The sequence below is a fragment of the Crocuta crocuta genome, unplaced genomic scaffold, assembly GCF_008692635.1.
Source record: "Crocuta crocuta isolate KB4526 unplaced genomic scaffold, BGI_CrCroc_1.0 scaffold216, whole genome shotgun sequence".
NCBI classification, from domain to species: Eukaryota; Metazoa; Chordata; class Mammalia; order Carnivora; family Hyaenidae; genus Crocuta; species Crocuta crocuta.
This window is the reverse complement of record NW_027531504.1, coordinates 335,969-361,835: the sequence shown is the minus strand read 5'-3', so window position 1 is coordinate 361,835 and position 25,867 is coordinate 335,969. Positions and strand designations below refer to the sequence as shown.

General features: G+C 35.0%; 1 protein-coding gene across 2 annotated transcripts in view; it reads right to left on the bottom strand.

The window, feature by feature from the left end:
* Positions 1–1,230: 1,230 nt before the first annotated feature.
* NUP37 (nucleoporin 37) overlaps positions 1,231–25,867 on the bottom strand; it is a 42,821-nt gene continuing 18,184 nt past the window's right edge. For both annotated transcript variants that reach the window (XM_077772175.1, XM_077772176.1), the window contains exons 6-10: positions 13,657–13,747; positions 4,551–4,732; positions 3,998–4,048; positions 2,008–2,101; positions 1,231–1,497 (exon numbers count right to left, since the gene is read on the bottom strand). In XM_077772175.1, coding sequence (XP_077628301.1) covers positions 1,384–1,497; positions 2,008–2,101; positions 3,998–4,048; positions 4,551–4,732; positions 13,657–13,747 — 532 coding nt within the window. In that variant the 3' untranslated portion in view covers positions 1,231–1,383. The remainder of the gene's footprint in view (positions 1,498–2,007; positions 2,102–3,997; positions 4,049–4,550; positions 4,733–13,656; positions 13,748–25,867) is intronic.

Sequence of the window (25,867 nt, the reverse complement as noted above, 5' to 3'; positions counted from 1 at the left end):
AAGAGTCGCTTAACCAACTGTGCCACCCAGGCTCCCCTCAATCTCCACCCTTAACAACAACCCATTCAATTCCTAAGTCAACTTCCCTAAGTATAAGACAATTTTCAAATGTACTGGCTCAATCTGACATTTCAGTATGTATTCCTTATTTTGGGGACACATCTTGAAATGTGAAATTCTTACAAATTCTTTGATCTATCCTAATGCTTTTATGGTTCTCTGTCCCATCACAGAGATTGTTAAAAGGAAACATGTCCAAATTCCCTGCTCTTTGCCTTTCTAAGTTACAATCTGCTTATTAAGGGGTAAAGGAAATCACTTCTACTTCTACTATTTTGTAATAATTTATTATATCAAATAATTGACTTAGAAATTGCTATGCTATTTTTCATCTATACTTTAAAGCATGTTAATATTTATACTAAGTATCTACATGATTAAAATGTTTCATTACATTAAACAAATTACTCCCAACATTTCTTTGTCTCTTAGAGCTAATTTTTTTTCTTTTTTCTTTGAGAGAGAAAGAGAGGGAAGGAGGGAGAGAAAGAGAGAGGGAGGGAGAAGGGATAGCAGGGGGGAAGGTCAGAGAAAGACAGCAGGCTCTGTGCTGTCAGTGCTGTTTTACTGCCTCTAGGTGACATCTCAAAAACATCTCAGTTTCTTGATAAAAATGGTGAAGATTCATAAGAGTCAGAGGCTGTTAAAGATATTAATTATAATTAATTTTTCAAGGTAAGCTTTATCCCATACAACAGATGTTCTAAGAATGTTGAGATCTAGTCAAAAGAAATCTGTATATAGTCAACAAGATTGAGTCAATCAGTCACATTTTTAAGAAAGTGAAAATCATTCTTTATATTTAGTTGAATGACAATCTTTTATAATTACTGAGTAAGTTGTAAGACCCTTACACATAGAGACTGCTAACAAAGATGCATATACCCACACATATCATTCGATAACCTCCAGAGTAACACTGAAAGGAAAGACCTTTTCTTACTTTTGTAAATGTTAGTGTCTCTGAGAATTAGGAAAACAGCATATACTTAAAGTATAGAGGACAGGATATACTTTAGATAATTTGTGATGAAATCATCTCTTTTCTGGAGCTGCTGAGTCAATTATAGTCTTGAAAGATGATTTTAAAAAATATTGTTTGTGTATGTGTACATATATATACGTATACATAAACACACATACATGCACATACAGAACAGAGCTAGAAAATGACTTTTCAAACCATTAACATTTTATTTAACAAAACCAACAACTGGGACATTTCTAGAGCTTATAGTATATTTGATATAAAAATAGGGAGTTCTCCAAAATATGTATTAAAAATACAAAGTTTATGGATCTAAGGTACGCAGAAAATTTGTTTTACATTTCAGTTACCCAAAACAATAGCTTGTGGTCTCCTCCAATTGCACACAGTGGGAGAGTTCTATGCCAGGAAAGGCCAGATCCGACGGCTACAGAACCAATGAGGACAGGCTACAAAATATGTGAAAGATTAGAGAAACTCAATAAATCACCAAAATTAATAGGTAAAAACCACCCTTCAAAAATAAGAAATGCAGTGCGAATTTGTCTTTGTTTAATGTAGCAGAAACAGAATTAAAAATATGCTCCCTCATAGGTGAAATACACATTATTTGTTTGCAGCTGGCTAGAATGAAGGATACAAACAATCTACAAATAACTGGAGCAGCTGAGATTCAATCATTTTTGTAGCCTAAACCAAGCAAGCAAGCAAAATTATTATATTTAAATGAAGAGGGAAATAAAACAGAAGAAGTAAAATTCTTCTCACATGAATACTGGCAAAATGTCTGTTACTAGTGGTGGTTTAAAAATCAAAAAATGCTTTCTTTCCAACTATTTTGAGCAGATAAGACATTCACAAATGTCTTTAGTTACACATTACAAACTTGGGGGTTATAAGTAGAAAAGTAAGAAACACAAATGTGAAAACATATATGCCACAAAACAACTCCATATTACCTGAGGGTGTCCTAAATGATGAATTTGAAACTGGCTTGTCATTTTGCCAGGATAACCAGTGGTTGCAAACAAATTTTCGTTAACTGTAGACCACCTAAGAAAAGACAAAAAAGAAGTAGAGTATTCTACAGATAACTACAAGCTTTTCTAAAACAAGTTATTTCTTTTTGCATAAAACCAATAATTTTTAAGTCTAAATTTGTGAATACAGCTTCACAGACTGGAAATTCCAGGGAAGTTAGCTATAAATATTTTCTCATTTTGTGAATATTTATTAAGTGCTTACATGTGCCACCTTATTAAGTTCCAAAGTTACACAAAGTTAGCAGTTTCTTTCTTGTAACCAAAGGGCTGACAGTGTGGTACGAGATACAAATAAGGCATCAGAGATATAAAATATTTCACAGTGCAATATATTCAAAAAAACATTTACTGTTCTGACATTTGCTGTAAAATTATCAATAAACTCATGCATTTAAACTCCTTAGGATGATACAAACACCTATTTAGATGTTTAAGCATTAAAGTTTTAAGATCTCATAGACACTGAAATATAATGAATTAATGAATCAACAAGTATTCCAGCAACATGTCCAGTACTACCATTAAGGGCACTGGGGAAGATATAAGAAAAAAGAAAGAGTTTGTTGATAAACAACAATAACAGCAAAAATCAAAAGGCTAAAGTATAGTTAGTATTTTCATATGGGCAGACATTATTAGTTGCTTGCCCTACAGCCTTTCTGCCCTTTTCCCATGCTAACTGAACCCCAACTACATTCTGGCAGTGTGTCCGACCCCAAGGGATGAGGCACAACTGAGTGAGGGTAATGACAGTAATCCCTCGTAAAAGAGGAGTGCTCTTTCCTCTCCTCTTTGGACAAGCATGTATGAGGCCCTGATGTTGGAGCCCTGGTGTTCATCTTGTGACTGTGAAGCAACAAGCCCAAAGCCCTGCCCTTGCAGAAGGCAGAGGGAAAGGTCTGAACTCTCAGTTGGCGCTGATGAGCTAAGCTCATCGCAAGCTGCCTCCTTCCGAAGCATCACCTCTCTGTGATGTGCTCACATTTCTGAAATCAGACTGCGTCTTATAATCTATGGCATTTTTACATTTTGTTGAATGTAGTTTTTTCTAAGGTGTACAAAAAATAATGGTGTCCCTAGGTTCTAGAATTTTATTGAGGGTATTTTAGATTTGATGAAATACAGCATATAATGAATGTTCTACTGGCTTTATTCTCTTTTAGTAAGTCTTCATGTCACTTGAAACTAAAAGCACCCTAATGGAATCATGGAATGGAATATATAAACATAATATATATTAACATTAACATAATAAATACACAATGGAATATATTATTATTACATAATAGTAATATTATTATTTAATAAATATATTTTATTACTAATTTTAATTGATTTTATTTAATTTTATTAATAGTAAATATGACAATATACATAAACACACATAAATACACATAAAACATAATAAATATACAATGGAATATTATGTAAAAATCAATAAGAAAGAACAAGGTAGACATATATTAATTTAAGTAGAGAAAAAGTCACAGATATATAATATAGTGTGTTCTCATTTGAAGCACAGCAATGAAGTTTATATGCATAAACATGGGTCCACCTACATTTTATATCTTTATTAGAACAAACAATAAGGACGCATATACTCCAAATCATTGGAGTGGTATTAGTGGAGTGGCAATGTGTTTTGTATTTTATAAAATTTTTCAAAGAAAATATTGGGAAAACAAATCACTTTATCACCCAGACAAAAAGACAAAAGCAAAGAGTTAGTTAGGAAAGCAAAATAACCATTTATAAAATAGTCAGAAAATAAAACCAAAAACACCCCCAAACAACTCAGAACAAAGGATAGGACTGGGAAAGTATTCCAGGTGGGGTCACGGCATGCAACAAAGTAACCAAACTAAAAATATCAAATACAGCTCCAACAAAAATGGTACATTACCTGAATAAGCAGGCTTGATCCATGTGGACAGGTCTCTTATCTTGAGGATAACTAAAAGGTAACATTTTGCATTTTATGGATTTACATGCTTGTCTCAAGTAGAGGAACTTAAACCAAGACTTAAAAGGTATTCTCTCTTTAGAGGACACAATACCCAATGTACTTAAACTGTTATAAAATTTCAAATAAGCACTGGATTAACAAACGAAATACATTAGAGACACAGACATAATTTAGAACTGTTACAGAATGCCGTCATTCAACAGAGTCAGTGTTTTTCTGTTGTTGTTCTTTTTTAACATAAGTAAATATTGCCCAGGTCTAAGAATTCTTCCTTTGCAATGTTCTTTCTGGGTTACTCTCAAAGGAAATCTGTAAAGCATGGGCATCTATCTCTGTTATGTGAAAACCCATAGCTCTGCTCCTTCTACAAGAGGGACTTATTTTTGATTACAGTGAGGCTTGGGTATACAAGAATGGCTCAATGGATCCTTTAGCAATAGTGACTGACTTTTTGGGTAAGCAGCAGATGAATAATATGCTAAGGAAGTACCTGGATCGAGTAATATCCCAAATTAACCAGTCATTTCCTGCGACAGCTCCAACTTTGAAGGTGTTTTTTAAGCACCAGTGGGCTGACATTAATGGCATCTGTTCTGATTCAAGAGATAAAATAGCCTGTTGAGCCAAAAGATCATAAAACCGGATTGTTCCATTCTTCTCTGCAACCATCAGCTGTAAGACAGAAAAAAAATCACCTAATTCACTAGCCAAATCTGAGGCAGAAATTTAATATTATATAGTGATATGCAAACATTTGCATATATTACAAACAGGACATCAAATGCAAATAAAACGGGAGAAGCCTATGTAAGAGTCTCTATCAAATATAAAAAAGCTTACAGAAAATCGGCAAAAGAAAGATTCAAGAACATTGGCTACAATTTTAAATGATGATGTATGGTTACCAGGAAAAAATAAGCCCAAAGAATCATTCTGGAAAAAGTTATACCTTTAAGTTATATTGCCTAGAAAGGATAGCTAAGTGCGTATTTTGCAACAGAGATGCATATGTATGTGTTACATATCCTTATGTGATGTGAGTTTCTTTCCAGAATGGAACGCAGAGCACATATAGGCCTGGGGAGCAAGGCTGCTTCCCTCACCTAAAAGCTGAATGACTGGCCAAGTTACAAGTCTTTGATTGGCAACTTTCTCATCTCCAAAATGTATATGTGAGGATAAGAACAGTTACAGCATTGCTGTGTTGATTAAATGAGTAATATCTCTAGCTGTAGCATCCAGTACAGTGCCTGACACCTACTAGCCACTCACTCAATAAACAGTAGTTACTCTTACTTCAGTATTTCCTTCATTCTAAAATACTACTGATTTAAGATGTTGGGTAATGAGTTTGCTTGCTTGCTTCCCCTATCCCTCCTTCCTAAGAAATACTTTATCAATGCAAAAACAGCTATAAGATAAATATCAATTTTATAAAATATTAAAATGTGAAAAAATCTGTTTCTTAGACTTAAAAGAAGGGCATTTGGATACCATTTGTGGGAATTAAGGTAAACAGACTGCTATGAATATATAAGTGCATAAGCAGTTGTTGCCCAAATGAAATAGTTTAAAAACTCTCTACATTTTCTGTAAAGTTCTCACTTTTACAAAATGTTCTTGTAATTCTAATTATGTTAAGGTGAAAACCTCCCTGAAGATGTGAAGTAGCAGCGGTAGCCTGGAAAGAATGAGAGACTTAGTGTCAATAATCCTAGGTTCTACTAATCTGTTGAGTGACCTGGAGTTTGCTCTTATCTATAAAACGCAGGATAATTACATCAGACTCAAAAAGTTACCATGTAGTATGGTATTGGCACAAAAACAGACACATAGACCAATGGAATAGAATAGAGAACTCAGAATTGGACCCACAAATGTATGGCCAACTAATCTTTGACAAAGCAGGAAAGAGTATCCAATGGAAAGAAGACAGCCTCTTTAACAGATGGTGCTGGGAGAACTGGACAGCAACATGCAAATGAATGAAATTAGATCACTTACTTTTTATTTACTTTTATTTTTTTTATATGTATCCCTATGTAATCACTTACTTTAAAAAAAACATTTTTTAATGTTTTATTTATTTCTGAGAGAGAGAGAGAGACAGACAGACAGACAGACAGTGTGAGCAGGGGAGGGTCAGAGAGAGAGGGAAACACAGAATCCGAAAGCAGGCTCCAGGATCTGAGCTGTCAGCACAGAGCCTGACACAGGGGCTCGAACCCACGAACCATGAGATCATGACCTGAGCTGAAGTCGGACGCTTAACCAACTGAGCCACTCAGGCGCCCTGAAACTAGATCACTTTCTTATACCATACGCAAAAATAAAATCAAAATGGATGAAGTACCTGAATGTAAGACAGGAAACTATCAAAACCCTAGAGGAGAAAGCAGGAAACAACTTCCTTGACCTCAATCACAGCAATTTCTTACTGGACACATCCCCAAGGCAAGGGAATCAAGAGCAAAAATGAACTATTGGGACCTTATCAAGATAAAAAGCTTCTGCATGGCAAAGGAAATAATAAAACTAATAGGCAACTGACAGAATGGGAAAAGATAGTTTCAAATGATGCACCGGGTAAAGGGCTAGTATCCAAAATACATAAGGAACTCACCAAGCTCCACACCCGAAAAACAAATAATCCAGTGAAGAAATGGGCAGAAGACATGAACAGACACTTCTCCAAAGAGGACATCCAGATGGCCAAAAGACACATGAAACGATATTGTCACTCATCAACAGGGAAATACAAATCAAAACCACACTGAGATACCACCTCACGCCAGTCAGAGTGGCTAAAATGAACAAATAAGGAGACTATAGATTCTGGTGAGGATGTGGAGAAACCGGGACCCTCCCTACACTGTTGGTGGGAATGTAAACTGGTGCAGCCCCTCTGGAAAACAGTGAGGAGGTTCCTCAAAAAATTAACAATAGAACTACCTTATGACCCAGCGATAGCATTGCTAGGGATTTACCCAAGGGATACAGGAGTGCTGATGCATAGAAGCACATGTACTCCAATGTTCACAGCAGCACTCTCAAAAATAGCGAAATCATGGAAACAGCCTAAGTGTCCATCAACTGACGAATGGATCAAGAAGATGCGGTTTATCTATACAATGGAATACTACATGGTAATGAGAAAGAATGAAATCTGGCCATTTGTAGCAACATGGATGGAACTTGAGGGTGTTATATTGAGTGAAATAAGTCAGAGAAAGACCATTTGTTTTCACTTATAGGTGGATTAGGAGAAACTTAATGGAGGACCATGGGGGAGGAGAAGGGGAAAAATAGCTGGGGAGAGGGAGGGAGGCAAACCATTAGAGACTCTTTGAATACTGAGAACAAATTGAGGGCTGATGGGAGGGGGGAGAGGGGAAAGGAGGTGATGGGCATGGAGGAGGGCACTTGTTGGGATGAGCACTGGGTGTTATACGGAAACCAACTTGACAGTAAACTATAAAAGAAATAAAAAGTTAGCATATAGCTAAAACATGATACTGTATATACAAGTACTTTCCTAAACCCATAAAATACTATAAAAGTATTGTTACCATTTCTAATAAAAACATAATGTCTAATAAGACACACATGCTCAGGACTATTGGCAGTCATTCTATTATTTATCTAAGAGACCTTTACCAAGCATCTACCCCAGCTCATCTGCTGCTGACACACAGTTGAGTCTCATTATTCATGTTACTTAGAATCTATAAAGTTGCTGCAAACAAATTAGTGAATACCGAACATTGATCCTAGAGAAAATAAAGGGTTGGGTTCTAGTGAGTCTCTGGGCATAACATTTTTGTCAACTGATCAATATGTAATCTTGTCTTAGGTATGTTTAAAGATACCTTATTTCATATATATGCTTCATTAACATAGAACTCACAGCCAACAGCACTATAACTCACTCCTGAACAAAACTTACCTAATACATGTATTTTTTCCATAGAGCACATCACAGTCTTCTGACACTTAGGAACCCTAGACGGTACTTCAGTGCATATGCTTGGGGGACTGTTTTACATGGTGAAATTACAAACAAAAACACAAAAATGTGGCACTAAACAGACCATAAACAGGACACCTGTTTACAGTGTGAGAGCTAAAACAAGAAAGCAGATCACTAGCCTCATTCACCCTTAGGTGGAAATATGCACATTAGCTGCCTCAAATTTCTTGTTGCTCTGAGCAGGTCTGTGACTGAAATGCCACTGAGTATTGACTTTGGGGTTATAAATAAATTTTGATGAGCAGACAAACTTGCAAATATGGAACTGTGAATAATGAAGATTACATACACATGTGTATGCAAAATACTATGCTAATTCCTAAAGAAAGTAGAAGACATGATCCTTGAGATCAAGAAATTTCCACCTCAAGATGAGAATTATGAAAAAAGACTGAACATAGAATATAGGTAGAATATTGGTAATCTTTGCAGTTATAGGATTCTTAACAGAAAAAGTGGAATTTAAAATTATTCTTTAATAGGCAGAATGTTTAAATAATACTAACAATAACATGAGGTCAATGACATATACAACAAAACCAAATGCAACACTGATCTTTATATGCCCTGCCTTATTGAATCCTTTTAAGCACTGGATGACATAATTACTATCATTAATTCCATTTTTCAGAAAGGAGACTGAAGCATAGTGTCAAGAGTAACTTGTTTAAGTCTCATTGCTAGCCTGTGGCAAAGCCTCCATTTGAACTCCGGTCTTGAACCCAGGTCTGACTGACTATAGAGTACATGTATTTCTTACTATGAGCTAGACTGTGAAGACTGGTGAATGGTCAAGTGTGTGGGAATGGTGAGGGTTGGGAAGAAGCAGTAGAAATGAGAGGAGACCAAGGAAGCCTTAACAGGACCTAAAAAAAATATTTGGGATTTTGAGCCTGACTCTAAAAATCTTAAGGATTTCAGATGTAAATTATGCACTGTGGATGGGCAAAGTCTATCTGGGCTTAGGTCCTAAATTAGGAGGGGCAATAAAGCAGTTCGGTTTAAAATGGGGCCTTTGTTAGCGAGACTACTTGGGTGGGTCCTAGTTCTGCTCTATGATCTTGAGCAAATGACCTCGCTGTGCATCAGGTCATCATCAGTAAAAGTGGAGATAATTATAGCACTTACTTCCTAGTATAAAGATGGTATGAGTTAACACATGAGACAAGCACTCAGAACTGTCTTAGCACAGAACAGGCACTCAGAAAACATTAGCTATTACTATAGGTTAAAGTCAGATTTAAAACTCATCTCTGTTATTTATCCTTAAAAAATTTTTATTTTAATGTTTATTTTTGAGAGAGAGAGACAGAGCAAGATCAGGAAAGGGCCAAAGAGAGGGAGACAAAGAATCCAAAGCAGGCTCCAGGCTCTGAGCGGCCAGTGCAGAGTCCAACGTGGGTCTTGAACTCAGGAATGGTGAGATCATGACCTGAACGAAAGTAGGATACTTAACCAGTGACTGAGAGCCACCCAGGTGCCCCTTATTTATCCTTTTAAAACTGTGCTCAATTATGATGATAGTGTTTGGGGTTTTTTGTTTGTTTGTTTGTTTTTTTGGTTGAAAGTAGATAGAGTAAAAAAAATTAAATAAGTTTGGGAACTGCTGGAGCTAAAATGTACAGAGGAATTTTTCCTTTAGGACTTCTCAGAACCTTAAACAGAATATGTACTGAATTTTCACAGGGGAAATATCTTTTGCAGCACAGAACATGAGTACTTGAACCAGAATGAGGTCAAATCTGTGCCTGTGTGGCCTTGGAAAAATTACTTATTAACCTTTTGGTGCTTCAGTTTTCTTATCTATGAAATGGACAGAATAATGTTATCAACTTCAGAGTGCTTTGTGAGAATTACAAGAGAACACATATAAAATGCTCAGCACAATTCCTGGTACTCAGCATTCAACAAATGTCGGTTCTCACACCTCATTTCATTTAGCAGTTCTCTATTCTCTCAGAGTCAGAGACTGAGATGTCCTTAGTCCCAATTCTCTGACTGCATGACATCTTAAACTCTGGTTTCTGTTATTACTACCTAGTAAAATACTAGTTCCAATTGTGGTTAATTGGATTTAAGATCTTAATTTCTCATGATCTTTTGACTTTTGTATCTTTTACTAACTATTAAACACTAGCTTTTTTTTTTTTAACATTTATTTATTTTTGAGAGACAGTGTGATCAGGGGAGGGGCAGAAAGAGAGGCAGACACAGAATCTGAAGCAGGTTCCAGGCTCTGAGCTGTTAGCACAGAACTCGATGTGGGACTTGAACCCACGAACTGTGAGATCATGACCTGAGCCGAAGTTGGATGCTTAACCGACAGAGCCACCCAGGCAGCCCTAGAATTTGCTTTGTACTTTCCAGATTACATGGCTCTTTAAAAAAATATTTTTTAATGTTTTTGAGAGAGAGAGCAAAAGAGAGAGAGAAAGCGAGCATGAGTGTGAGAAGGGGTAGAGAGGGAGACAAAGAAACCAAAGCAGGCTCCAGGCTCTGAGCTGTCAGCACATAGCCAGACACTGGGCTCAAACTCATCAACTGTGATATGATGACCTGAGTTGGACACTTAACCCACTGAGTCACCCAGGCGCCCCAACATGGCTCTTTCTGCATAGTTCACACCTCATATGATTTTCCTATGCATCCTATGAGTCAGGTAATCATGGACCTATCTCTCTTGTCTGGCTGCTTCATTTTCATCCAGGCTAAGCATATCCAAACAAAAAATCTGGGCTTGAATGGATATGGTAGCCCCCAAAGAACCACTAGCTTTAGTAGTAATGGTGTCAGTAATGACAAGCAGCTAAAATTGACTGAGTGCTTATTATGTGCCAGGTTCTCTTTTAAGGACTTTATAAGGGTTCACTCATTTAGTCTTTATGAGCTTCCACTTTACAAGAGGAGGAAGTAAAGGCAGTTGAGAGCTTTTGTAACTTACCAGAGATCACACAGCCAGTAAGTGGTGAAACTGGGGTTTGACTCCAGGCAGTTATCTTAAGAATCCATATTCTTAATCACTTCTGTGTTGTTTTTCTGTATTTTAGGTTTTTGAGTTTAGGGGTGATATGATGAAACTGATATTTTAAGATTAGTCTAACTAAAGTAGGCAAGAAAATCAAAGAGTGGAGAGCCAAAATTTTTAAAACAAGCTAAGCCGTGGCAAGAGTTACATATGAAAACAGAATGGTGAAGAACGTACCTTAATGATGGAGGAATGTGTTTTAGTAACAGGGAAGGAAACATTAAAAACCTGGAAATTTTTGCATATAAGGGCAGGAAGACATCAAAAGTGATTTCAGAATTTTGAGTTTATGTACTTTACAACAGGGATTTCTAAACATTCTGAAGTCATGGAAGCAATAAAAAAAGGAGATGAGGTGGGTTGGAGTTTTAATGATATACAGAAGAAAAACAGAAATTAACTTAAAGCATATGAAGGAAAGGGATCTGAATCACAAGCATTAAGCTGTAAGTTTTGGGACAGAGGTTGTAAGAAAAATTCTCATTTCTCATCTAAGTCATATATTTTATTTTTTAAATTTTTAAATATTTTTTTGGAAGAGTGCAAGTGGGGGAGGGGCAGAGAGAGGGGGAGAAAGGATCTGAAGCAAGGTCTGTGCTGATAGGCTGACAGCAATGAGCTTAAACTCACGAACCACAAGATCATGACCTGAGCCAAAGTTGGATGTTCAACTGAGCTACCCAGGTGTCCCAGGTCACAGATTTTAAAAAGTTACCTATTGTATTTATACATGGTGATATTAACATTTAGGTAGGATCCCTAATTATAATCCAAGTAGACTTACTACTACAGGGGAGAAATTTGGCATAAAATAAATATGGGACCTGGCTTCAAGAATAATACTTCTACATGGAATAATCCCTACATATGTAATATGAATAAATTGGAAAATTTTATTCATGTACATAAACAGTATATAGTTGTATTGATGAAAGATCCAATAAGCCTGAAACAAGTTTTCATGGCATCCCAAAGTTCAAAGAACACAGTTATATAGTCTGGGGTATCTCAGCTCAGGATTACCTTCTCTGTTAAGGCTATGAGCAGATCTGATTAATCCTTTTTTAATGTCATCATTCTACTTATTAGGTTTTTTTATTCAAACACTTAAAATGTGTTATTGTGTTTACCTACATGTTTTTTTTTCCTCATATGTCAGTCATTGTGTAACTTAAGGGCAAGGGCTTTATTCATTCTTTTATACTCTCTTACAATAAAGGGCACAGCATAGGTGAGAATTACCTCTTGCAACAATTCACAAATACATGGTAAAAGAAGAGTTGTCAGAGAAGAAAGAAAAAGGGAAGATACATGTAGAGATGCTCAAGAGGACTAGAATAATACAGCTTTAAAGATCAAGTGAGCAGAGTTTTAAGACAGAGTGGTCTCCTTATCTGTAAAATGAGGATCATACTTGTTTGCTATCCCATAAGGTTGCCATGAGGATTAAGTAAGGTAACATGAAATGCTGACAAAGGGCCAAGTACATACAAATACTGTGTAAGTGTTTGCCATAATTAAGTGGGCTTATATTTCTTTTCAAGTATGAGGACAGAAAAGAGCCAATGGAGAAGCACGAAGACATTAGAGAGATATAAAATCAAGATACCTAAGGAACTGGCATGAGCTCTACACAGCTAGAGAATTAAGTTTAAGAAGATGAACAAGGGAACTTCTATGGTTCTAGGGAAAGATAAAATAGAGTGATGCCCAAGAGAAGATACTGGCAAATGAGAGAATTCTTACTGAATGTAGCCGATCTTCTCAATGAAATAATAACTAAGGTCAACAGATAATAACTTGCAATATATTTTTAGAAGTTTAGAAAGCTCTGCTTTGAATAAGAATTGAATACCACTGCAGCTAGGTCAAATTTGCCTTACGCCACTGATGCTTTCTGATTACATGTTATGGCTCACAAGAATGGATTTTAACTTTTTTTTTCCCTAATGAATACTGCTACTAGACAGTCCAGGCATCGGTGTTTTTTATTGCAATCTATCAAAGGGCAGGAAAAATGTACTCTGAAAAAAATGCTATTTATGGATGATGGCTGTAAAATAAAAAACTTAATTACAGAGCTTTTAAGTTACAGAATTCTGGACTAGTCCAAATGCATTTATGACAAGTAGAGTTCCTGAGGTGGAAAAAGTAATTGATTTTTCTCTTCTATGTATGCATGTAATGATAGGGAAAAATCTGTTATAAGATGGCCGGCAGGACTGATAAGGAAGTATGTGTCCCTGATCAAAGGCTCCCTCTTCTGGGTTCTTCTTCCCACACTGCTTGTCTCATGCATTAATGACGAACGCAGAAGTTAAACGGCTATAAATTACTCCCTCTGCTGATGCTCTGGGGTCAGACCTCTGGAGAATGATCTCCTCTGAGCCCACAGGTGTAAAATAAACCTCCTCCCTTCCAAGGATCTCTCAGTACCGCTTGATTCTTCCAATAGTGATCCAGACCAGATTTCTGCAAAAGCATTATACATGTATATGTCTTTTCAACTTGATAAAAGAAAGCTAAGTTGTAAATAACAACCTTAAATGTTTCCTCAGGATGCCAGCACACACTCATTCCAGGGGAATGAAGAACAAAATGAGCTGTCTGCATTCCTTCCAAGTTCCAAATCCTAATAAAAGAATATGAGTACAAAGTTAAATATTTTTGCTATATCACCACTAAAAAAATGAAACCTCCATGAATTCAAAGCTATTAACCAGAGATTATAAGGTCGACATTTATACCTAAAGTATACATTTTTTTAAAACCGTAACATAATTATAATTGTTTTAGAAAATGTGAAAGTAGTATGAAGGATTTGCACTTTACAATATTCAATCACAGAAAAATTTAACACAGCAACACTGAAACACAGTAACCAAATTATTTTGTGGCAGGAATCTTCAAGTTTCCAGTTCACTAAACAGGTTGCATTCTTACTTCAGTAGTCATTTAAATAACAATAATTTCTACTGAGGGTGCTTAACACACACCAGACATACCCAATACCACCATTTAGGTGGCTTTGAATTAAAAATTACCAGATTAAAGGGTGGTTCAAGGAACAGATACGTGGCTCCTCCCACTCTTTCTCTTTTCAAGACTTAGAAATCTATAGTAACAAGGGCAAAGTTACTCTGTGAGATGGCTTTCTATCTCCATTTCTTTTCTTTCCCCATAGTATAGAGATCAAGCCTTAGAAATCTCAGTAATGGCACTCTGTTGTTAAGAAGTGTGACTCCCCCACTGAGATCATCCTACACACTCGGCCATGCTTATATCTCCCTGGTACAGAGTGCAGCAGAGACAGCATGACACTTGGCAGAAGTGGTGAGTGGTTGGCAAAGTATTCACAGAATTCTGGTCTTTAAGAATTGAACTTACTCATTAGAATGCCTTAGACCTTTTCTTCTAGGGATTATGGTTCATATCTCACTGAGGACCATAAAATAATTTTAACAAACTTAAGGAATATATGTTTAAAGTCTAGGGAAAGATTTACTTCAAAAAAAGTAGGCATATTTATTGGGCAATGCTCTTTTCTGTGCCAAATCACATTTTTTCAATTATTTTTACTTTCTTGTAGAAATTATAGGGTCTCCAATCATGAAATATTATAGTCACATATAAACATAAATGTTTTTCAAAATGACTACCTACTTGATTAAATACTTTAGAAGCATACTCTTCTCTTGCCAAAGCAACACTTTTCGTCTATATTTACTATACAAGGGCAACAACTATAACATAATTGAAGAGGGGAGTCACATTTACTAATGGTTTATGCAATTGTGTTTCATTCCCCACAATGAATAAGATTATTAATTATGGCAACTGAATATTTCTTTCTTCTCTATTGCTTCTTGCATAATAAAGTGCTGGGCTAGCATATATTTTTTACCACTACTGAAATAATATGAAGGTCTTGCAAATTCAGTGAGTCTCATGAGAGAATGGTTTAAAGGCTTCTTTTGATCTTATTCTAATATGTATTTGATTTTAGTTTGCCATTATGTAAATTGAATAAATGTGTACCAGAATATTTTCATGATTTCTTCCTTTGAAATGAGGAAAATCAGAGGTAAAAATTGTCAATAAAGACATTCTAGAAAAAGAGGTCAGTTAATGAAGTGTATTTCTGTCCAGTGAACCAAATTTCAATCTAATTTTTAAATAGTATTTTATCCTGAACAGAACTTAACACTTAAAAAAAATGACTTAGAAAGGAGGAGGGCAATCCAGATTACTTTACAGGACTAGGATAAAGTGATTTATGGTTTATATTTATCTGCTTATTAAATAATTCTCAGTGGTTGCATAATTCACATACTAAGTATGCAAAATACAACAAATTGGCCTGAAATGAGTTATCGTAACTAAATAAGCTACAGATGGTACACTTTAAGTTGTTAACTCTTATTTCCCTTTTTGATAGATTCCATAATTTAGCTCTTCTCAAATCCCTTTGTAGAGTTCAACTCATTTTTCTGTTATTACTTCATGGTTCATCTAGTTAATATTATTTCCATCAGATAAAATCATATTATTTTTTTTTGCAGTTCACCATACATAATAAAAACACATATATCTTCAGCATACAGCTCAAAGAGAATAGCACCCAAATTAAGAGAGAGTATTTCCAGAACTCCAAAAGTCATCTTGCACTTCCTTCTAGTCACTACCTCCTTGTTCTCTCACAAAAAGCACACCATAGCTTACTTTTGCCAGGTCTGAACATCATACAAATGGAATCATACAGTATGTATTTTCTTGGTCAGGCATTTTTCTACAGTTAGATTTTGTGAGATTTACCAACATTACTGCATGTTGTTGTACTTTGTCCACTCTCATTGTTGCAGATAGTATTCCACTAAGTACTGTAATGTGTTTATTCATTTACTGCTGACACTTGGGCTGTTTCCAGTTTTAGCCATCAGCAATAATGTTGCCATAAATCTTCCTGCATATTTTTTAGTTAATATAGACATCTACATGCCCACCCCCCTTGCATACACATACACATACACACATGCACACACACCTCGGGGGGGGGGGGGGAGTATTGACAGATTATAGTTTACAAATAGTTGAACTCTAGCAGGTGTTGTCAAATGGCTTTCCAGATTGCCTGTACCTTATTTTTCTTTTTTCTTCTCATATTTTTTTAAATTACCAACTGAAAAAAACCTGTATTGTCTCTGACAAATTTTCTGACAAAAACAATTTTAACAATCATCTGACTGGCAAAAGGTACTTTCGGTTATTTGTAATAAATTTTTTCAAATCATCCCTTTTATCTTGCATGTTATTTTCATGTACCTATATATGGAAAAATTTGCATCAGTTTTAAAACGTAGTGAATACAGTATATAGAAAAAGGTCTTAACTGACTTCCTTCTGACAGGCTCTTCTTTTTTACCTCTGTAGTATTGACAGGAACAGGAAGTCTACTTTCTAATAGGCTTACACATGCATTTGTTGTAGACTTACCAAGGGGGATTATTTTGCTTAGCAAACCACTGTTTGTAAGTGGTGTAGACACATGCTTAATTATAGTGTAATTACATAATTAGTATTATGTAAGCTGATAAAATATGAATGTGAAAGAGCTGTTACAATGAAATTAAGTTGAAGGTCACTTACTAAAGGTAAATTTATAACTTAAAAAAATGATCTTAAATTAGGCAAGTATGTCAGTAACAAAAGATTAAGCAATAAAAGTGAAAAGTCTAGATAATTTTGAATTAAGAATGCCTAGCAAATGTTTTCATTGTAGACGCTGTATTATGGGTATGGTTCATGCCAAAAAGAGGTCCAGTGCTAATCAACAGACTCAGAAATTAAGGGGGGGAAAGGTCTTGGCCTAATACAAAAAAAAATTGGCAACTAGCAAATTGGCAAATTTTCACATATATAGTATATTAAAATAAGGTAGGTAGACCATCTCTTAAAATGATTTCCTGAGTTTACTCACTTTTTGAGACTAGCTTAATCAATTAAATTTAAATTCTAGTGTAGTTAACATACAGTATTACATTAGTTTCAGGTGTACAATATAGTGATTCAATACTTCCATATATTACTCAGTGCTCATTACAAGAAGTGTACTTTTAATGCCCATCACCTATTTCATCCATCCCCCACTCACCTCGCCTCTGGTAACCATTAGTTCATTCGCAATTTTAAGAGTCTATTTCTTGGTTTCTTTCTCATCTCTCTTTCTCACTTTTTTTCCTTTGTTCATTTGTTTTGTTTCTAAAATTCCATGAGTGAAATCATATGGCATTTGTCTTTCTCTTACTGCTCCATCCATGTTGTTGCAAATGGCAAGAGTTCATTCTTTTTATGGTTGAATAATATTTGCTTACTTTATCCATTCATCTATTGATGGACACTTGGGCTGTTCCCATGGTTTGGCTATTATAAATAATGATGCGATAAACACAGGGGTGCATATATCTTTTCAAACTAGTGTTTTTGTATTCTTTGGATAAATATCCAATAATGCAATTCTTGGATTGTACGACAGTTCTATTTTTAATATTTTGAGGAATCTCCATATTCTTTCACAGTGGCTGTACCAGTTTGCACTGCTACCCACAGTGAACTAGGGTTCCTTTTTCCCCACATCCTCACCAACACTGTTTCTTAAATTTTTTATTTTAGTCATTCTGATAGGAGTAAAGTGATAGATAACTCATTGTGGTTCTGATTTCCATTTACTTGATGATGAGTGATGCCGAACATCTTTTCATGTGTCTGTTGGCCACTGTATGTCTTCTTTGGTGAAGTATCTCTTCATATCTTCTGCCCATTTTTTAATTGGATTTTTTTAGTAACCCTTTATCAGATATATCACTTGCAAATATCTTCTCCCGTTCAGTAGTTGTCTTTTAGTTTTGTTGGTTGAGTTTACTGGCTTTTTCATTGTTTAACAAACTACAGGTTTAGACCATGTCAGATAAGGGAGTTTCTATTGTAACAGGAAAAAATTCATAAATTTGAAAGTTCATATTAATATTTCAAAACTTATTGCTATTAAGTTTGTTTTTAATGAATAAAATTACTTAAAGTTAATTATGACCACAGATGCATACTTTTCAGGGAAGTGGTGCATCACAATAAAAGTTGTAAGGGTTCATAGGCTTTTTAGTTTTTTAATTAATTATTAGTGTAATTAGTGTAATTATTTGTTTTTGAGCAGGAGAAGGTGCAAAAAGGGTGAGGGGAAGAGAGTAGAGAGAATCTTAAGCAGGCTCCACACCCAGTGTGGAGCCCAATGTCATGACTGTGAGATCATGACCTGAGCTGAAATCAAGAGTTGGATGCTTAACTGACTAAGCCACCCAGGTGCCCCTCACAGAGTTTTTAATACACATAATCAAGTACATGGAAAGATAATGGACTATTTATAAAAACATAAAAATGTAACGTTACCAAGTTAAACTAATGAGCAAAAATCAACAGCTATATGAAATATATTGTATACTTATTTAAATGTTTGCAAGGGAAATTTCAAAGAAAAAGTTTTTAAAGTAAAATTAATTTACCGACATATTAAGAAGCCAATATTACAGATTAAATCAAAGGGCATTGGAGTATAGATAGCATCACTCTTCAAGGAAAATAAAATAAATGACTATAATTGTAACAAACACCTCCACCCCTCCCAACGCTGTGGACCTCAGTTGAGCTCTTAGATTTTAGCTGTAACATGTACAGATGGAGAGCTGTCCAGCTCTAAGGTTATGAATTATACTTACTTTACTTTTGGCAGTTTATTCTTAAAATTATTACCTCATTTCAGGCTGTGCTTTTTAGCTGAACATTAAGTATCCCTATTAAATTAATAAAAAGATCCCATAAATTGGGTGTTGGCATATTGCAGATATCCTAGATACTCTCAAGGGTCTTTTAAGTTACAATTAATAGAGGGAGATGTTCCCTCTGAGATTCTGAAAGGAAATTTCCTGGGTAATACTCTGTTCTTTTATTTGTTCTCCATTTTGAATTGGCAGCTCATTGTGTGTTAAGGAGTTCATTATAGGAGGAAATTTCTGCTACCAAATGTTTCTGACAACACAGACAAAAGAAGGAATGGATGACATTAAATGACACATCTGTATGCATTTGGCTTTCTCTAAGTAGTAAAGTAAAAAATACTAACCGCAATCTTTCTAAAAGACTTGACTGGATCACATGAATCGCTGTGCTGATTAATATGAAAGCAAGAAAAAAAAAAAGGAATGCTGAGATGTAGTTATGAGGAGGAGAAGATACTTTACATGTTACTGGGTGCAAGAAAGGGACTTCAAATATTCTTTGACAACAAACACTTGTTTCATTGAGTTTTGTGATAACAAAATGAAAATTTTCACCTACCATTTCCAAATAATCACTAAGTTACTCATCACACTATGGATAATTTAAAAACGGGAAAAACATAGTATATTTCCTTAGTAAGTGAATGCAGAATTAGGAAGAAGTGAAACAAATTACAAAGTAACTTAGTGCTAAAATGTCTGGTTTTACGTGCAAAAGGAGTTCGGAAGGGGGAATCCATATTAACTGAAAGCACAAATCTAGGGATAAGATGGGCCAATCTCCATATTGGGTATGGCAGGTTAGAATGGTGAATAAATAAACTGTCATCTGGGCAAAAGCCTTTAATAGTGGAGGCAACCAAAAGGCATGATACAAAAAAATAAGAATTTTATACAGGGTAATTTCAGTATTTGTCTATGTTTCAAATATAATCAGAAATAAGATTAGACTAATTCTAATTAGTCTAATTTTTCTTTTTAATGTTAGAGACTACTAAGCAAGTAGTATTAAAGTACTAGTAAGTATTAATGATAAAATAAATGGATAACCAGAAATTTTATTGACTTGAGAGTAAGAAGAATTTTAAGGGTGAAAATAAGAGATACTTGCATATGCTTATTTTATCCTTCAATAACAAAAACTAATGAGTCAAAAACAGAGTCAATAATCAAAGACTGTGTGTTTTGGAGGGGAGACAAAGGTGGCCTGTTTCAAACATAACACTAATAAACCAACTACACCATACATAAAATAATCTACTTTTGTAAATTTTTACGAAGCCTTGGAAGAGTTAAATATTACAAGCTCACGTGTCGCTTCATTTTGTTTTCTTGAAATTACAAATTCAGGAGAAACTACAGGTTTATCATCACAGAGGTGAGAAACTAGGCGAGGCTGCCCCAAGGGAGAATTAACATCTTATTTAACTTACATAGACAGATTTTTGAAGGATAGGAATTCTGAGAAATTTTGTCACATTTAAAAATAAATTCAAAATTAAACTCTCAACTGCGAAGAAATACCATATGGTAGTTTTCAAACAGATCATACAGACTGATTTCATCTTCAAGGAATTCAGAATAAAAGAACTTTTCCTTTAACTAACATAAACACCAGTCATACCATCCAGGAAATATTAGCATTTCATTATTTCCAAGAAAAATTTTGATATACTTTACAACCTAAAACTTAACTATACATTATAACTAAGGGAAAGTACTCTTTTTTAGTGACATAAATGGACTTTCAAAACAAATCTGAAAAATGTTTATGGATCTGATTCTCATTTATAAACTCCACTTCCTGCAACCACACGAGGGCCACATAAACCAGCTTACATCCCTGCAGTCACTGACATGGTCATACATCTTATGAAGTACTGGTTTTGGATTTCATGTACGAGGGCACATGAGAGACAACAAAGAGTTGAATATTAGAGAGAGAGGTGACCAGTACCTGTTCATATAAAAGTTTAGAAAAGTCTTATATCACTTTCTAACTTTTACTCTATTATAATCTTGCATACTATTTCACTGCACTGAATTGAAAAAGGTCTGCAAATGTGATCAGCAGGTTTTAGTATGACTTTTGGATAGTTCTTATAGAGAAACAGATCCTTATGTTCCACACAAGGGAGGTAAACTATTACCAAACCCAAAACAAACTGTTTATTTTATCCCATTCTTAAAGCTCTTGTAACTGTGCAATAATTGATTTTGATTTAAAATGTTACAAAAAATTACATGGAATTTTGGAAGGCAAGCAGGGAACTTTACTTCTGGACTTATTTAACCATAACATTATAGTAAATAATAAAAATTCTCCTGATTTCACTTTATACCCGGAATTACTTAGGCAAAGTTTATTTGCTCCTGAATAGGGATTCATTGAAGGCTCTCAGTCCCCTTCTCTCTGTTTCCTGCAAGGACTATTTTTAAATAGATTGCATATTCTGTCATCCCGGTTGGGGTAGGGGAGGAGGGGTGAGTAGGAACACTGCATCGTAACTATGGATTATGAAGATTCTCAAATGTACATGAACAGAAGTAATATGGAAAGAACTTGGCTGGCATGGGGTTCACAGAAGACTTTTGATAGACATTCTTTTTCCTCTTGTATAACTTTTCAAAAAACAATACAATTGGTGTGAATATCTTAGATAATTTAGTATTCCCTTGTCCCATGATTTAGTTACAGTCCTAAAAAAATCTTATTTATTTTTTATATGCTACACCTTCTCCCATTCTTTTTTTTAATAATTAAAAAAAATTTTTTAACATTTATTTATGTTTGAGAGACAGAGAGACAGAACACAAGCAGGGGAGGGACAAAGAGAGAGGGAGACCCAGAATCTGAAGCATGCTCCAGGCTCTGAGCTGTCAGCACAGAGCCCAATGTGGGGCTCGAACCCACAAACTGCGAGATCATGACCTGAGCTAAAGTAGGCCACTCAACCGACTAAGCCACCCAGGCGCCCCTTCCCATTCTTTTTAAAAATGATGACAGCTAGAACATGACAACTACTAATATCCCATGTTTTATAGACAAAGAATGGCACATTACATGCTTCTATTATTTTAGTCTTAAACTAAGAATTCCTTGGTTTCTAGAAGCCAATTTTCCTTCACCATAAATTTTATCTAATATTTAAAAAGATTGTTGTGAGGGGAGTGGAGGAGGAAAGAGATTTATTTCTGACATCCTTTGTAGTTACAGTGAGTACTGAGTCTTCTATTTCTTTTGTATCCCCCAAAGTACTAAATGTTGGCTATACTAAACGTGTTTAATAAATACTTGTTGATCTGACTTGTTCTTACAGAACGGTACTGTTTTTAATATACAAGAACATCTGTTATTTGGCACTGACTGGGAATGAGATGTTCTGTATTAGTGAGTTTTTAAAATAATAAGCTTAACCCATTAAATACTTAAAGACCATTTTTACCTTTTTTTAGAGGTATGGGATAATAAGTCTTTCTAAATGAATATGTACTCATTTACTTCTCAAATACAATAATAATTTTAACCTTCTTTTGATAATGCTGGGTCCTAATTATGAACACCAGTATTGACATTTTCCTGTGCATATCCATACACGTATATACATGTATAGGTATACATATATATATACACACAAGTATGTATGTGTATATATGTACATATTTACACACAGTGGTCATGATAAGGGCCATAAAGGAAATGGTACTGAACAGCAGGCTGAATGCTACAACCCATGGGTTACTTGGGAATTTCTTTTCTTAAACACATCTGTTAGATGCTTTGTTTGGTGGTGGCAAGATGCTGTGACAGGTACAGAGTTGTATTCATTCCTCACATACTCACTCACTGAGTACTGCCACAAGGGCATTCAGATGCTATGATGACTCTAAGGTAGTAAAGCATGGCTGACTCTGAAAAATACCTTATTAGTGCAAAGTCCATAGCAATCTCCTCGAGAATAATTTTCCTTATCCTCTAGAAAAGTCTGTTTCTCTTTACTCTTCCTCATCTGAAAACTGCAGTAGGAAGTAAGAAGAAGGACCATGACATCTTCTTTTCAAGAGCTGGTATAGAATGTTTTAGCAAAGGTACTTTTTAAAAATTATAAATTCTATATAAGCAGAAGATAACATTTCTGTAGACATGACAATTCTGTCAGTTTTGTTAAGCTCTACAGAATGCTCGATTTTGAGCAGAATACACAGGTTATTTGAACACTTGCTTTTTCAATAATATAAAAAGACTAAAACTTAAAAAGCATTCAAGTAGAAATAGTGTCATGTAGTGAGCCAGGATCTGGGATTCCCCTCTATAAAACAACAAAAGCAAGGAAACCTTCCACATAAGGTTTTTGAGGATTAAATGAGTTAATCCATTAAATGAGAATGAAATTTAGAAATCCCACAAAAGGTGGGAGCATTTCAAGAGAGAAGACAGAGTTTTTGCAATGTTAGTATTCCATCCCATGGCATAACAGTGATTTTGTTATTATCCACATAAAAACTGACTGATTCCAAGAATGTTATCCTTAGTTTTTCAACTTGACATCCTATAATTTTTCTTATGTTATTTTTACTTTGAAAACCTTATTTCCTTCTTTCACTGTTTTCTATTAATACCAACATGAGTTTTAGTCTAATACGGTAGTTTCACTCAGACACACTGAGCTATGACACTGCAGAACTCCAGATGGCACTATTTACATTGTACTTGATACAAACCATAACCCTGAAATCCTGAAATTTGGCAACCTTGCCTCTGCATTACATTTTCCTATCATGTTATTTTTCTGATATTCAGTATTATTCATTGTAAAGAGGGACAAAGACTACCTGAGTATCTACACACTGCACTGTTATTCTGTACCAATTAGTTCTCTTTTTTACAGAAATGTATAGTACAATTAAGGCACTAAAATAATTTTTTTATGAATATATATTTTGATAGCTTATATTTTCTATGAGCTAAAATAAATAAAATATTTATTTTAAAAAGGGGGTATTGGGACTGATAAGGAACTGCTGACTTAAATGAGAATTCAATTTTCTTATAAACCTACATAGATCATAGAATATTAAAGCTAGATGAAATCTTAGGTTACAGTATAATCTCTCACATTCTATAATAACATTTAAGATTATGAGTAGCCCTGTGGTTCACTGTTTAAATAAAGTTGTATCACAGAATGTAGAGAAGTCAGAAAGAGCTAACATAGTTTTAGACACAAATACATCTTCTCAGGATAAATGTAAAAACCGTCACTCAGACAGGTGAATATCAATGCAGGTACTAGGGTCAGACTGCCTGATATTCCTGTTCCTCTACTTAACAGCTCTGTTCCTTTCCACAAATTACTTAGCCTCTCTTTCTTATATTCCCATCATGTAAATGGGCATAAAAATAGTACTTATCTCAGAGTTGTTGTAAAAATTAATTAAATTTACATAGGTAAGGTAAACTTAGAGTGGTGGTTAACATACAGTAAAGCACTCAATAAAATATTTAGTAATATTTTTGCTTATTAATATTGTAATTCATTTATAGAAAATAAAATACCTTTGTCAGTCTTGGAGAAGCCTGAAATGGCTTCCTGTGAAATTATTTACATCATGATTATTAAAAATAAGTCAATGATTACCCATCACTGTCCCCCCCCCACTTCCCTCTCTCTCAAACCCTCAAAGAAAAAAAAAGTCAGTGCTTACCAAGTACCTAGCATGGTGCCTGGCACAGTATACACTTGATACTTGTCAACTGAATGTACTAGTCTATACATTAATTGATTCTCAATACATTTATTTGTTCTTTATAACAAGTGACAACTTTTCAACAGATTGACATGCTAGTACAAGTAAGAAGTATCTTTATTCTGTCTGATACAGAATTTGGCAATTTTCAATATAATACATAAACTTTATGAACCTGTTCAGGGGATGTATTGTTTTGAAATGATGTCCCTAAGGCCATAAATCTAGCTAATTATAATACTGTCTCTCTCTTGGAAATGACAACAAACAGTAGAAAATATGCATAGATCAAAACACTTATTTTAAAAATTATTTAAGTTGGCACTGAGTCAGGGCGAAATATTCATTCTACTCTTTATAGTACAAAATGTTATTTTTAAGAGTTTTCTAGTTTTAGCTAGATATTATTGAGGACTTTTGCGTCAATATCTGTAAGGGATATTGGTTTGCAGTTCTCTTGTAATGCCTTTGGTATCAGGATAATACTGGCATCACAGAATGAGTTAAAAAATGTTCCCTTCTTTTCTATTATCTATAAGCATTTGAGACACTGGTGTTGAATCTTCATTAAATGTTTAATAGAATTCACCAGTGAAGCATCCTGTCCTGGGCTTTCTGTGCTGGGAAGTTTCTGACTACTGATTTGATCTCTTTGTTACAGGTCTATTCAGATTTTCTCTTGGAGTTTTGGGAATTTTGTGTTTCTGGGAATTTACCAGAATTTTATCTATGTTAATTTGTTGGTGTGTAACTGTTCATAGTATACTCTTAAAATCCTTTTTATTACTGTAAGGTTGGTAGTAATGTCCCACTTTTTCTGATTTTTCTAATTGGAGTATTCTCTTGGTCTAGCCAAAGGTTTGTCAATTTTGCTCTATCTTTTCCAAGAACCAACTTATGGTGTCATTGATTCTCTATGGTTTTCTATTCTCTGTATATCTCTGCTATAATCTTTATTTATTTTTTTAATGTTTTTTATTTATTTCTAGGAGAGAGAGAGAGAGAGAGAGACAGCATGAGCAGGGGAGGGTCAGAGAGAGAGGGAGTCACAGACTCTGAAACAGGCTCCAGGCTCTGACCTGGCAGTCAGCACAGAGCCTGATGCGGGGCTCGAACCCACGAACCGCAAGATCATGACCTGAGCGAAAGTTGGACGCTTAACCGCCTAAGCCACCCAG